Raw genomic sequence first — 14,188 nt, forward strand, 5'->3', positions numbered from 1 at the left:
TGACCAGTACCAGCCCTCCATGTGTTCCTAGTCCCCCTCCATGACACACTGCCTGACCTGACCAGTACCAGCCCTCCATGACACACTGCCTGACCTGACCAGTAACAGCCCTCCATGACACACTGCCTGATCTGACCAGTACCAGCCCTCCATGTGTTTCTAGTCGTCCTCCATGACACACTGCCTGACCTGGCCAGTACCAGCCCTCCATGACACACTGCCTGATCTGACCAGTACCAGCCCTCCATGACACACTGCCTGACCTGACCTGTACCAGCCCTCCATGACACACTGCCTGACCTGAACCAGCCCTCCATGACACACTGCCTGACCTGACCAGTACTAGCCCTCCATGACACACTGCCTGACCTGACCAGTACCAGCCCCCCATGTGTTCCTAGTCCCCCCCCCCCCCATGACACACTGCCTGATCTGACCAGTACCAGCCCTCCATGACACACTGCCTGACCTGACCAGTACCAGCCCTCCATGTGTTCCTAGTCACCCCCCCATGACACAGCCTGACCTGACCAGTACCAGCCCTCCATGATACACTGCCTGACCTGACCAGTACCAGGCCTCCATGATACACTGCCTGATCTGACCAGTACCAGCCCTCCATGATACACTGCCTGACCTGACCAGTACCAGCCCTCCATGACACACTGCCTGATCTGACCAGTACCAGCCCCCCCTGATACACTGCCTGACCTGACCAGTACCAGCCCTCCATGACACACTGCCTGACCTGACCAGTACTAGCCATCCATGACAGACTGCTTGAACAGTACCAGCCCCCCATGACACTGCCTGACCTGACCAGTACCAGCCCTCCATGACACACTGCCTGATCTGACCAGTACCAGCCCCCCCTGATACACTGCCTGACCTGACCAGTACCAGCCCTCCATGACACACTGCCTGACCTGACCAGTACTAGCCATCCATGACACACTGCTTGAACAGTACCAGCCCCCCATGACACACTGCCTGATCTGACCAGTACCAGCCCTCCATGACACACTGCCTGATCTGACCAGTACCAGCCCCCCCTGATACACTGCCTGACCTGACCAGTACCAGCCCTCCATGACACACTGCCTGATCTGACCAGTACCAGCCCCCCCTGATACACTGCCTGACCTGACCAGTACCAGCCCTCCATGACACACTACCTGACCTGACCAGTACCAGCCCTCCATGTGTTCCTAGTCCCCCTCCATGACACACTGCCTGACCTGACCAGTACCAGCCCTCCATGACACACTGCCTGACCTGACCAGTACCAGCCCCCCATGTGTTCCTAGTCCCCCCCATGACACACTGCCTGATCTGACCAGTACCAGCCCTCCATGACACACTGCACCTGAACAATACCAGCCCTCCATGACACACTGCACCTGAACAATACCAGCCCTCCATGACACACTGCCTGACCTGACCAGTACCAGCCCTCCATGACACACTGCCTGATCTGACCAGTACCAGCCCTCCATGACACACTGCCCGATCTGACCAGTACCAGCCCTCCATGACACACTGCCTGACCTGACCTGTACCAGCCCTCCATGACACACTGCCTGACCTGACCTGTACCAGCCCTCCATGACACACTGCCTGACCTGACCAGTACCAGCCCTCCATGACACACTGCCTGACCTGACCAGTACCAGCCCTCCATGTGTTCCTAGTCGCCCCCCCATGACACAGCCTGACCTGACCAGTACCAGCCCTCCATGATACACTGCCTGATCTGACCAGTACCAGCCCTCCATGATACACTGCCTGACCTGACCAGTACCAGCCCTCCATGACACACTGCCTGATCTGACCAGTACCAGCCCCCCCTGATACACTGCCTGACCTGACCAGTACCAGCCCTCCATGACACACTGCCTGACCTGACCAGTACTAGCCCCCCATGACACACTGCTTGAACAGTACCAGCCCCCCATGACACACTGCCTGACCTGACCAGTACCAGCCCTCCATGACACACTGCCTGACCTGACCAGTACCAGCCCTCCATGACACACTGCCTGACCTGACCAGTACCAGCAAACCATGATACACTGCCTGACCTGACCAGTACCAGCCCTCCATGACACACTACCTGACCTGACCAGTACCAGCCCTCCATGTGTTCCTAGTCCCCCTCCATGACACACTGCCTGACCTGACCAGTACCAGCCCTCCATGACACACTGCCTGACCTGACCAGTACCAGCCCTCCATGACACACTGCCTGATCTGACCAGTACCAGCCCTCCATGACACACTGCCCGATCTGACCAGTACCAGCCCTCCATGACACACTGCCTGACCTGACCTGTACCAGCCCTCCATGACACACTGCCTGACCTGACCTGTACCAGCCCTCCATGACACACTGCCTGACCTGACCAGTACCAGCCCTCCATGACACACTGCCTGACCTGACCAGTACCAGCCCTCCATGTGTTCCTAGTCGCCCCCCCATGACACAGCCTGACCTGACCAGTACCAGCCCTCCATGATACACTGCCTGATCTGACCAGTACCAGCCCTCCATGATACACTGCCTGACCTGACCAGTACCAGCCCTCCATGACACACTGCCTGATCTGACCAGTACCAGCCCCCCCTGATACACTGCCTGACCTGACCAGTACCAGCCCTCCATGACACACTGCCTGACCTGACCAGTACTAGCCCCCCATGACACACTGCTTGAACAGTACCAGCCCCCCATGACACACTGCCTGACCTGACCAGTACCAGCCCTCCATGACACACTGCCTGACCTGACCAGTACCAGCCCTCCATGACACACTGCCTGACCTGACCAGTACCAGCAAACCATGATACACTGCCTGACCTGACCAGTACCAGCCCTCCATGACACACTACCTGACCTGACCAGTACCAGCCCTCCATGTGTTCCTAGTCCCCCTCCATGACACACTGCCTGACCTGACCAGTACCAGCCCTCCATGACACACTGCCTGATCTGACCAGTACCAGCCCTCCATGTGTTTCTAGTCGTCCTCCATGACACACTGCCTTACCTGGCCAGTACCAGCCCTCCATGACACACTGCCTGATCTGACCAGTACCAGCCCTCCATGACACACTGCCTGACCTGACCTGTACCAGCCCTCCATGACACACTGCCTGACCTGAACCAGCCCTCCATGACACACTGCCTGACCTGACCAGTACTAGCCCTCCATGACACACTGCCTGACCTGACCAGTACCAGCCCCCCATGTGTTCCTAGTCCCCACCCCCCCCATGACACACTGCCTGATCTGACCAGTACCAGCCCTCCATGACACACTGCCTGACCTGACCAGTACCAGCCCTCCATGTGTTCCTAGTCACCCCCCCATGACACAGCCTGACCTGACCAGTACCAGCCCTCCATGATACACTGCCTGACCTGACCAGTACCAGGCCTCCATGATACACTGCTTGATCTGACCAGTACCAGCCCTCCATGATACACTGCCTGACCTGACCAGTACCAGCCCTCCATGACACACTGCTTGGTCTGACCAGTACCAGCCCCCCCTGATACACTGCCTGACCTGACCAGTACCAGCCCTCCATGACACACTGCCTGACCTGACTAGTACTAGCCCTCCATGACACACTACCTGACCTGACCAGTACAAGCCCTCCATGTGTTCCTAGTCCCCCTCCATGACACACTGCCTGACCTGACCAGTACCAGCCCTCCATGACACACTGCCTGACCTGACCAGTACCAGCCCTCCATGTGTTCCTAGTCACCCCCCCATGACACAGCCTGACCTGACCAGTACCAGCCCTCCATGATACACTGCCTGACCTGACCAGTACCAGGCCTCCATGATACACTGCTTGATCTGACCAGTACCAGCCCTCCATGATACACTGCCTGACCTGACCAGTACCAGCCCTCCATGACACACTGCCTGATCTGACCAGTACCAGCCCCCCCTGATACACTGCCTGACCTGACCAGTACCAGCCCTCCATGACACACTGCCTGACCTGACCAGTACTAGCCATCCATGACACACTGCTTGAACAGTACCAGCCCCCCATGACACTGCCTGACCTGACCAGTACCAGCCCTCCATGACACACTGCCTGATCTGACCAGTACCAGCCCCCCCTGATACACTGCCTGACCGGACCAGTACCAGCCCTCCATGACACACTGCCTGACCTGACCAGTACTAGCCATCCATGACACACTGCTTGAACAGTACCAGCCCCCCATGACACACTGCCTGACCTGACCAGTACCAGCCCTCCATGACACACTACCTGACCTGACCAGTACAAGCCCTCCATGTGTTCCTAGTCCCCCTCCATGACACACTGCCTGACCTGACCAGTACCAGCCCTCCATGACACACTGCCTGACCTGACCAGTACCAGCCCCCCATGTGTTCCTAGTCCCCACCATGACACACTGCCTGATCTGACCAGTACCAGCCCTCCATGTGTTCCTAGTCCCCCCCATGACACACTGCATGATCTGACCAGTACCAGCCCTCCATGACACACTGCACCTGAACAATACCAGCCCTCCATGACACACTGCACCTGAACAATACCAGCCCTCCATGACACACTGCCTGACCTGACCAGTACCAGCCCTCCATGACACACTGCCTGATCTGACCAGTACCAGCCCTCCATGACACACTGCCCGATCTGACCAGTACCAGCCCTCCATGACACACTGCCTGACCTGACCTGTACCAGCCCTCCATGACACACTGCCTGACCTGACCTGTACCAGCCCTCCATGACACACTGCCTGACCTGACCAGTACCAGCCCTCCATGACACACTGCCTGACCTGACCAGTACCAGCCCCCCATGTGTTCCTAGTCCCCCCCCATGACACACTGCCTGACCTGACCAGTACCAGCCCTCCATGACACACTGCCTGACCTGACCAGTACCAGCCCCCCATGACACACTGCCTGACCTGACCAGTACCAGCCCTCCATGACACACTGCCTGACCTGACCAGTACAAGCCCTCCATGACACACTGCCTGACCTGACCAGTACCAGCCCCCCATGACACACTGCCTGACCTGACCAGTACCAGCCCTCCATGACACACTGCCTGACCTGACCAGTACCAGCCCTCCATGACACACTGCCTGATCTGACCTGTACCAGCCCTCCATGACATACTGCCTGACCTGACCAGTACCAGCCCTCCATGACACACTGCCTGATCTGACCTGTACCATCCCTCCATGACATACTGCCTGACCTGATCAGTACCAGCCCCCCATGTGTTCCTAGTCCCCCCCATGACACACTGCCTGACCTGGCCAGTACCAGCCCTCCATGACATACTGCCTGACCTGACCTGTACCAGCCCTCCATGACATACTGCCTGACCTGACCAGTACCAGCCCTCCATGACACACTGCCTGACCTGACCAGTACCAGCCCTCCATGATACACTGCCTGATCAGACCAGTACCAGCCCTCCATGTGTTCCTAGTCCCCCCCATGACACACTGCCTGACGTGACCTGTACCAGCCCTCCATGACACACTTCCTGAACTGACCAGTACCAGCCCTCCATGACACACTGCCTGACCTGACCAGTACCAGCCCTCCATGACACACTGCCTGACCTGACCTGTACCAGCCCTCCATGACACACTGCCTGACCTGACCAGTACCAGCCCTCCATGACACACTGCCTGACCTGACCAGTACCAGCCCTCCATGACACACTGCCTGACCTGACCAGTACCAGCCCCCCATGACACACTGCCTGACCTGACCAGTACCAGCCCTCCATGACACACTGCCTGACCTGACCAGTACCAGCCCTCCATGACACACTGCCTGACCTGACCAGTACCAGCCCTCCATGACACACTGCCTGACCTGACCAGTACCAGCAAACCATGATACACTGCCTGACCTGACCAGTACCAGCCCTCCATGACACACTGCCTGATCTGACCAGTACCAGCCCTCCATGACACACTGCACCTGAACAATACCAGCCCTCCATGACACACTGCCTGACCTGACCAGTACCAGCCCTCCATGACACACTGCCTGACCTGACCAGTACCAGCCCTCCATGACACACTGCCTGACCTGACCAGTACCAGCCCCCCATGACACACTGCCTGACCTGACCTGTACCAGCCCTCCATGACACACTGCCTGACCTGACCTGTACCAGCCCTCCATGACACACTGCCTGACCTGACCTGTACCAGCCCTCCATGACACACTGCCTGACCTGACCAGTACCAGCCCTCCATGACACACTGCCTGACCTGACCAGTACCAGCCCTCCATGACACACTGCCTGATCTGACCTGTACCAGCCCTCCATGACACACTGCCTGACCTGACCTGTACCAGCCCTCCATGACACACTGCCTGACCTGACCAGTACCAGCCCTCCATGACACACTGCCTGACCTGACCAGTACCAGCCCCCCATGTGTTCCTAGTCCCCCCCATGACACACTGCCTGATCTGACCAGTACCAGCCCTCCATGTGTTCCTAGTCCCCCCCATGACACACTGCCTGATCTGACCAGTACCAGCCCTCCATGACACACTGCCTGATCTGACCAGTACCAGCCCTCCATGACACACTGCACCTGAACAATACCAGCCCTCCATGACACACTGCCTGACCTGACCAGTACCAGCCCTCCATGACACACTGCCTGACCTGACCAGTACCAGCCCTCCATGACACACTGCCTGATCTGACCAGTACCAGCCCTCCATGACACACTGCCTGATCTGACCAGTACCAGGTCATTCAGCAAGTAAGTTACCTCAGAGAAACCATCTCACAGTATGGCAGGGAGACGGGACAATATTTTTATGCCATTTGAAGCATCATACAATGTGTTTGAAAACACGAGGCCAACCAGGTAATTGAAAACACGAGGCCAACCAGGTAATTGAAAACACGAGGCCAACCAGGTAATTGAAAACACGAGGCCAACCAGGTAATTGAAAACACGAGGCCAACCAGGTAATTGAAAACACGAGGCCAACCAGGTAATTGAAAACACGAGGCCAACCAGGTAATTGAAAACACGAGGCCAACCAGGTAATTGAAAACACGAGGCCAACCAGGTAATTGAAAACACGATGCCAACCAGGTAATTGAAAACACGATGCCAACCAGGTAATTGAAAACACGAGGCCAACCAGGTAATTGAAAACACGAGGCCAACCAGGTAATTGAAAACACGAGGCCAACCAGGTAATTGAAAACACGAGGCCAACCAGGTAATTGAAAACACGAGGCCAACCAGGTAATTGAAAACACGAGGCCAACCAGGTAATTGAAAACACGAGGCCAACCAGGTAATTGAAAACACGAGGCCAACCAGGTAATTGAAAACACGAGGCCAACCAGGTAATTGAAAACACGATGCCAACCAGGTAATTGAAAACACGATGCCAACCAGGTAATTGAAAACACGAGGCCAACCAGGTAATTGAAAACACGAGGCCAACCAGGTAATTGAAAACACGAGGCCAACCAGGTAATTGAAAACACGAGGCCAACCAGGTAATTGAAAACACGAGGCCAACCAGGTAATTGAAAACACGAGGCCAACCAGGTAATTGAAAACACGAGGCCAACCAGGTAATTGAAAACACGAGGCCAACCAGGTAATTGAAAACACGAGGCCAACCAGGTAATTGAAAACACGAGGCCAACCAGGTAATTGAAAACACGAGGCCAACCAGGTAATTGAAAACACGAGGCCAACCAGGTAATTGAAAACACGATGCCAACCAGGTAATTGAAAACACGAGGCCAACCAGGTAATTGAAAACACGAGGCCAACCAGGTAATTGAAAACACGAGGCCAACCAGGTAATTGAAAACACGATGCCAACCAGGTAATTGAAAACACGAGGCCAACCAGGTAATTGAAAACACGAGGCCAACCAGGTAATTGAAAACACGAGGCCAACCAGGTAATTGAAAACACGAGGCCAACCAGGTAATTGAAAACACGAGGCCAACCAGGTAATTGAAAACACGAGGCCAACCAGGTAATTGAAAACACGAGGCCAACCAGGTAATTGAAAACACGATGCCAACCAGGTAATTGAAAACACGAGGCCAACCAGGTAATTGAAAACACGAGGCCAACCAGGTAATTGAAAACACGAGGCCAACCAGGTAATTGAAAACACGAGGCCAACCAGGTAATTGAAAACACGAGGCCAACCAGGTAATTGAAAACACGAGGCCAACCAGGTAATTGAAAACACGAGGCCAACCAGGTAATTGAAAACACGAGGCCAACCAGGTAATTGAAAACACGATGCCAACCAGGTAATTGAAAACACGAGGCCAACCAGGTAATTGAAAACACGAGGCCAACCAGGTAATTGAAAACACGAGGCCAACCAGGTAATTGAAAACACGATGCCAACCAGGTAATTGAAAACACGAGGCCAACCAGGTAATTGAAAACACGAGGCCAACCAGGTAATTGAAAACACGAGGCCAACCAGGTAATTGAAAACACGAGGCCAACCAGGTAATTGAAAACACGATGCCAACCAGGTAATTGAAAACACGAGGCCAACCAGGTAATTGAAAACACGAGGCCAACCAGGTAATTGAAAACACGAGGCCAACCAGGTAATTGAAAACACGAGGCCAACCAGGTAATTGAAAACACGAGGCCAACCAGGTAATTGAAAACACGAGGCCAACCAGGTAATTGAAAACACGAGGCCAACCAGGTAATTGAAAACATGAGGCTTGACTGTCTGCAGCACACATTAGTGTACACTATAATACCATAGTGAGGCTGTCTGCAGCACACAGTAGTGTACACTATAATACCATAGTGAGGCTGTCTGCAGCACACAGTAGTGTACACTATAATACCATGGTGAGGCTGTCTGCAGCACACAGTACACTATAATACCATGGTGAGGCTGTCTGCAGCACACAGTAGTGTACACTATAATACCATGGTGAGGCTGTCTGCAGCACACAGTAGTGTACACTATAATACCATGGTGAGGCTGTCTGCAGCACACAGTAGTGTACATACCAGAGACTTGGAGCTCTGTCTGGTGGGGGCTGTGAAGGGTCGTACGCTGGTGGGGGGCTCCTTCTCAATGGAGTGTCTCCTCTGAGGGGAGGGGCGACTGTCAGGCTGGGGAGTCATGGTGATGGGCAGGAACCTAGGGGGTGCTGGAGGGGAGAGAGATAAGACAGGCTAGAAGGACAGAGGGAACAGGCAGTTTTTATTTTTTTTACATTTACCCCGTTTTCTCCTCAATTTCATGGTCTCCAATTGGTAGTTACAGTCTTGTCTCATCGCTGCAACTCCCGTAAGGACTCGGGAGAGGCCAAGGTCGAGAGCCGTGCATCCTCTGAAGCACAAGCCGCACTGCTTTTTGACACACTGCTCTCTTAACCCGCAAGTCAGCCGCACCAATGTGTCGGAGAAAACACTGTACAGCTGGCGACAGTGTCAGCGTGCACCCTGCCCGACCTGCCACAGGAGTCGCTAGTGCGCGATGGAACAAGAACATCCCTGCCGGCCAAACCCTCCTCTATTTCGGACGACGCTGGGCCAATTGTGCGCCGCCTCATGGGTCTCCCGATCGCACCAGCCTGGACTCGAACCAGGATCTGTAGTGGCACAGCTAGCAACTGCAGAGCCTGGACTCGAACCAGGATCTGTAGTGGCACAGCTAGCAACTGCGATGCAGTGTCTTAGACCACCGCACCACTCGGGAGGCCCTGGGAACAAGCAGTTTGAGAGTGTAGTGCACTACATTTGACCAGGGCCCATAGGACTAAAGTAGTGCACTACATTTGACCAGGGCCCATAGGACTAAAGTAGTGCCCTACATTTGACCAGGGCCAATAGGACTAAAGTAGTGCACTACATTTGACGAGGTCCAATAGGACTAAAGTAGTGCACTACATTTGACGAGGGCCAATAGGACTAAAGTAGTGCACTACATTTGACAAGGGCCAATAGGACTAAAGTAGTGCACTACATTTGACCAGGGCCAATAGGACTAAAGTAGTGCACTACATTTGACCAGGGCCAATAGGACTAAAGTAGTATCACTCCTCCTACTTTATCCCAACACATGGTAACACACAGCAAGACAACACCCCCCTCCGCCAACCCCTCCTTTACACTGCTGCTACTCTGTTTATCATCTATGCATAGTCACTTTAACCATACCTACATGTATATATTACCTCAATTAGACCAACTAATCGGTGCCCCTGCACATTGACTCAGTACCGGTACCCCCTGTATATAGCCTCCACATTGACTCTGTACTGGTACCCCCTGTATATAGCCTCCACATTGACTCTGTACCGGTACCCCCTGTATATAGCCTCCACATTGACTCTGTACCGGTACCCCCCTGTATATAGCCTGCACATTGACTCAGTACCGGTACCACCTGTATATAGCCTCCACATTGACTCTGTACTGGTACCCCCTGTATATAGCCTCCACATTGACTCTGTACCAGTACCACCTGTATATAGCCTCCACATTGACTCTGTACTGGTACCCCCTGTATATAGCCTCCACATTGACTCTGTACTGGTACCCCCTGTATATAGCCTCCACATTGACTCTGTACCGTAACACCCTGTATTTAGCCTCCACATTGACTCTGTACCGGTACCCCCCCTGTATATAGCCTCCACATTGACTCTGTACCGGTACCCCCTGTATATAGCCTCCACATTGACTCTGTACTGGTACACCCTGTATATAGCCTCCACATTGACTCTGTACTGGTACACCCTGTATATAGCCTCCACATTGACTCTGTACCGGTACCCCTTGTATATAGCCTCCACATTGACTCTGTACCGGTACCCCCTGCATATAGCCTCCACATTGACTCTGTACCGGTACACCCTGTATATAGCCTCCACATTGACTCTGTACCGGTACCCCCTGTATATAGCCTCCACATTGACTCTGTAACAGTACCTCCTGTATATAGCCTCCACAGGTCTACTACACCTGTTGTATTCAGCATTTCACTGTAAGGTCTACCTACACCTGTTGTATTCAGCATTTCACTGAGGTCTACCTACACCTGTTGTATTCAGCATTTCACTGTGAGGTCTACTACACCTGTTGTATTCAGCATTTCACTGTAAGGTCTACCTACACCTGTTGTATTCAGCATTTCACTGTAAGGTCTACTACACCTGTTGTATTCAGCATTTCACTGTAAGGTCTACTGCACCTGTTGTAATCAGCATTTCACTGTAAGGTCTACCTACACCTGTTGTATTCAGCATTTCACTGTAAGGTCTACCTACACCTGTTGTATTCAGCATTTCACTGTAAGGTCTTCTACACCTGTTGTAATCAGCATTTCACTGTAAGGTCTACCTACACCTGTTGTATTCAGCATTTCACTGTAAGGTCTTCTACACCTGTTGTATTCAGCATTTCACTGTAAGGTCTACTACACCTGTTGTATTCAGCATTTCACTGTAAGGTCTACTACACCTGTTGTATTCAGCATTTCACTGTAAGGTCTACTACACCTGTTGTATTCAGCATTTCACTGTAAGGTCTACTACACCTGTTGTATTCAGCGCACGTGACAAATACGCTTTGATTTGATTTGATCACAGCCCAGAGGACAACGCACAGTAACACAGCCCAGAGGACAACGCACAGTAACACAGCCAAGAGGACAACGCACAGTAACACAGCCCAGAGGACAACGCACAGTAACACAGCCCAGAGGACAACGCACAGTAACACAGCCCAGAGGACAACGCACAGTAACACAGCCCAGAGGACAACGCACAGTAACACAGCCCAGAGGACAACACACTCCTCTATATGGGCAATATGCTAGCATTCACTACCATATATGGGAAATATGCAAGCATTCACTACCATATATGAGCAATATGCCAACATTCACTCCTCTATATGGGCAATATGCTTGCATTCACTCCTCTACATAGGCAATATGCTAACAGTCACTACTCTATATGCTAGCATTCAATCCTCTATATGGGCAAAATGCAAAAATTTACTGCTCTATATGGTCAATATGCTAACATTCACTACTTTATATGGACAAAATACTAACATTCACCACTCTATATGCTAACATTCACTACTCTACATGTGCAATATGCTAGCATTCACTCCTCTAATATGGGCAATATGCTAACAGTCACTACTCTATATGCCAACATTCACTTCTTTATATGGGCAATATGCAAACATTCACTCCTCAATATGGGCAATATGCTAGCATTCACTCCTCTATATGGGCAATATGCAAACATTCACTCCTCTATATGGGCAATATGCAAACATTCACTCCTCTATATGGGCAATATGCAAACATTCACTCCTCTATATGGGCAATATGCAAACATTCACTCCTCTATATGGGCAATATGCAAACATTCACTCCTCTATATGGGCAATATGCAAACATTCACTCCTCTATATGGGCAATATGCAAACATTTCCTACCCTCCTAGATAGACGTTTTAAACTGTTTAAGTGGAAGGAAGGTTTGTCTCCTCCTTTTAACCACTGCATAAAGGAAGTCATGTAACATCTGAAACTAGAGAAATGTGCTACTCTGTTAGGGGATCTGCAGTTCAATAACATGTGCTACTCTGTTAGGGGATCTGCAATTATATAACATCTGGCAACCTTATCTTTTGTAGAAGACATGGGCCCATCTCATTTTAAAACTCCTTAAATTAACCGAAATAAGTGTATTTGTGTTTCACTATTTGTTTAGATTACTTAAATGCTATGTTATGCTTGTTAATTTAAGTGTTTTATTTCACCTTTATTTAACCAGGTAGGCCAGTTGAGAACAAGTTCTCATTTACAACTGCGACCTGGCCAAGATAAAGCAAAGCAGTGCAACACAAACAACAACACAGAGTTACACATGGAATAAACAAACATACAGTCAATAACACAATAGAAAATAAAGTCTATATACAGTGTGTGCAACTGGTGTGAGGTGGTAAGGCAATAAATAGGCCATAGTAGCGAAGAATTACAATTTAGCAGATTAACACTGGAGTGATAGATGAGCAGATGACGATGAGCAGATGATGGTGTGTAAGTAGTGATACTGGTGTGCAAAAGAGCAGCAAAGTAAATAAAAACAATATGGGGATGAGGTAGGTAGATTGGGTGGGCTATTTACAGATGGACTATGTACAGCTGCAGTGATCGGTTAGCTGATGCTTAAAGTTAGTGAGGGAGATATAAGTCTCCAGCTTCAGCAATTTTTGCAATTCGTTCCAGTCATTGGCAGCAGAGAACTGGAAGGAAAAGCAGCCAAAGAGGGTGTTGGCTTTCGGGATGATCAGTGAGATATACCTGCTGGAGCACGTGCTACGGGTGGGTGTTGTTTTCGTAACCAGTGAGCTGAGACAAGGCGGCGCTTTACCTAGCAAAGATTTAGATGACCTGGGGCCAGTGGGTCTGACGACGAATATGTAGCGCGGGCCAGCCGATTAGAGCATACAGGTCACAGTGGTGGGTGGTATATGAAGCTTTGGTGACAAAACGGATGGCACTGTGATAGACTGCATCCAATATGACACACTGAACTCTGTCCGCAAAGTAGTTGGAGAACCAGGCAAGGCAGTCATTAGAAAAACCGAGGCTACTGAGTCTGCCGATAAGAATATGGTGATTGACAGAGTCGAAAGCCTTGGCCAGGTCGATGAAGACGGCTGCACATTACTGTCTTTTATTGATGGCGGTTATGATATCGTTTAGTACCTTGAGTGTAGCTGAGGTGCACCTGTTACCAGCTCGGAAACCGGATTGGACAGCAGAGAAGGTGCGGTGGGATTCGAAATGGTCAGTGATCTGTTTATTAACTTGGCTTTCGAAGACTTTAGAAAGGCAGGGCAGGATGGCTATAGGTCTGTAACAGTTTGGGTCTAGAGTGTCACCCACTTTGAAGAGGGGGATGACCGGGACAGTTTTCCAATCTTTAGGGATCTCTGACGATATAAAAGAGAGGTTGAACAGACTGGTAATAGGGGTTTGCAACAATGGCGACTGATAATTTTAGAAAGAGAGGGTCCAGATTGCCTAGCCCAGCTGATTTGTACGGGTCCAGGTTTTACAGGTCTTTCAGAACATCTGCTA

General features: G+C 51.6%; 1 protein-coding gene across 2 annotated transcripts in view; it reads right to left on the reverse strand.

The window, feature by feature from the left end:
• Positions 1-14,188, reverse strand: part of LOC110496778 (protein spire homolog 1) — a 109,493-nt gene that overhangs the window by 20,650 nt on the left and 74,655 nt on the right. For both annotated transcript variants that reach the window (XM_090209445.1, XM_090209444.1), the window contains exon 12: positions 9,080-9,222. In XM_090209445.1, the coding sequence (XP_090065571.1) occupies positions 9,080-9,222 (143 nt within the window). The remainder of the gene's footprint in view (positions 1-9,079; positions 9,223-14,188) is intronic.

Source organism: Oncorhynchus mykiss, chromosome 18, assembly GCF_057628025.1.
Source record: "Oncorhynchus mykiss isolate SJ-2025 chromosome 18, ASM5762802v1, whole genome shotgun sequence".
NCBI classification, from domain to species: domain Eukaryota; kingdom Metazoa; phylum Chordata; class Actinopteri; order Salmoniformes; family Salmonidae; genus Oncorhynchus; species Oncorhynchus mykiss.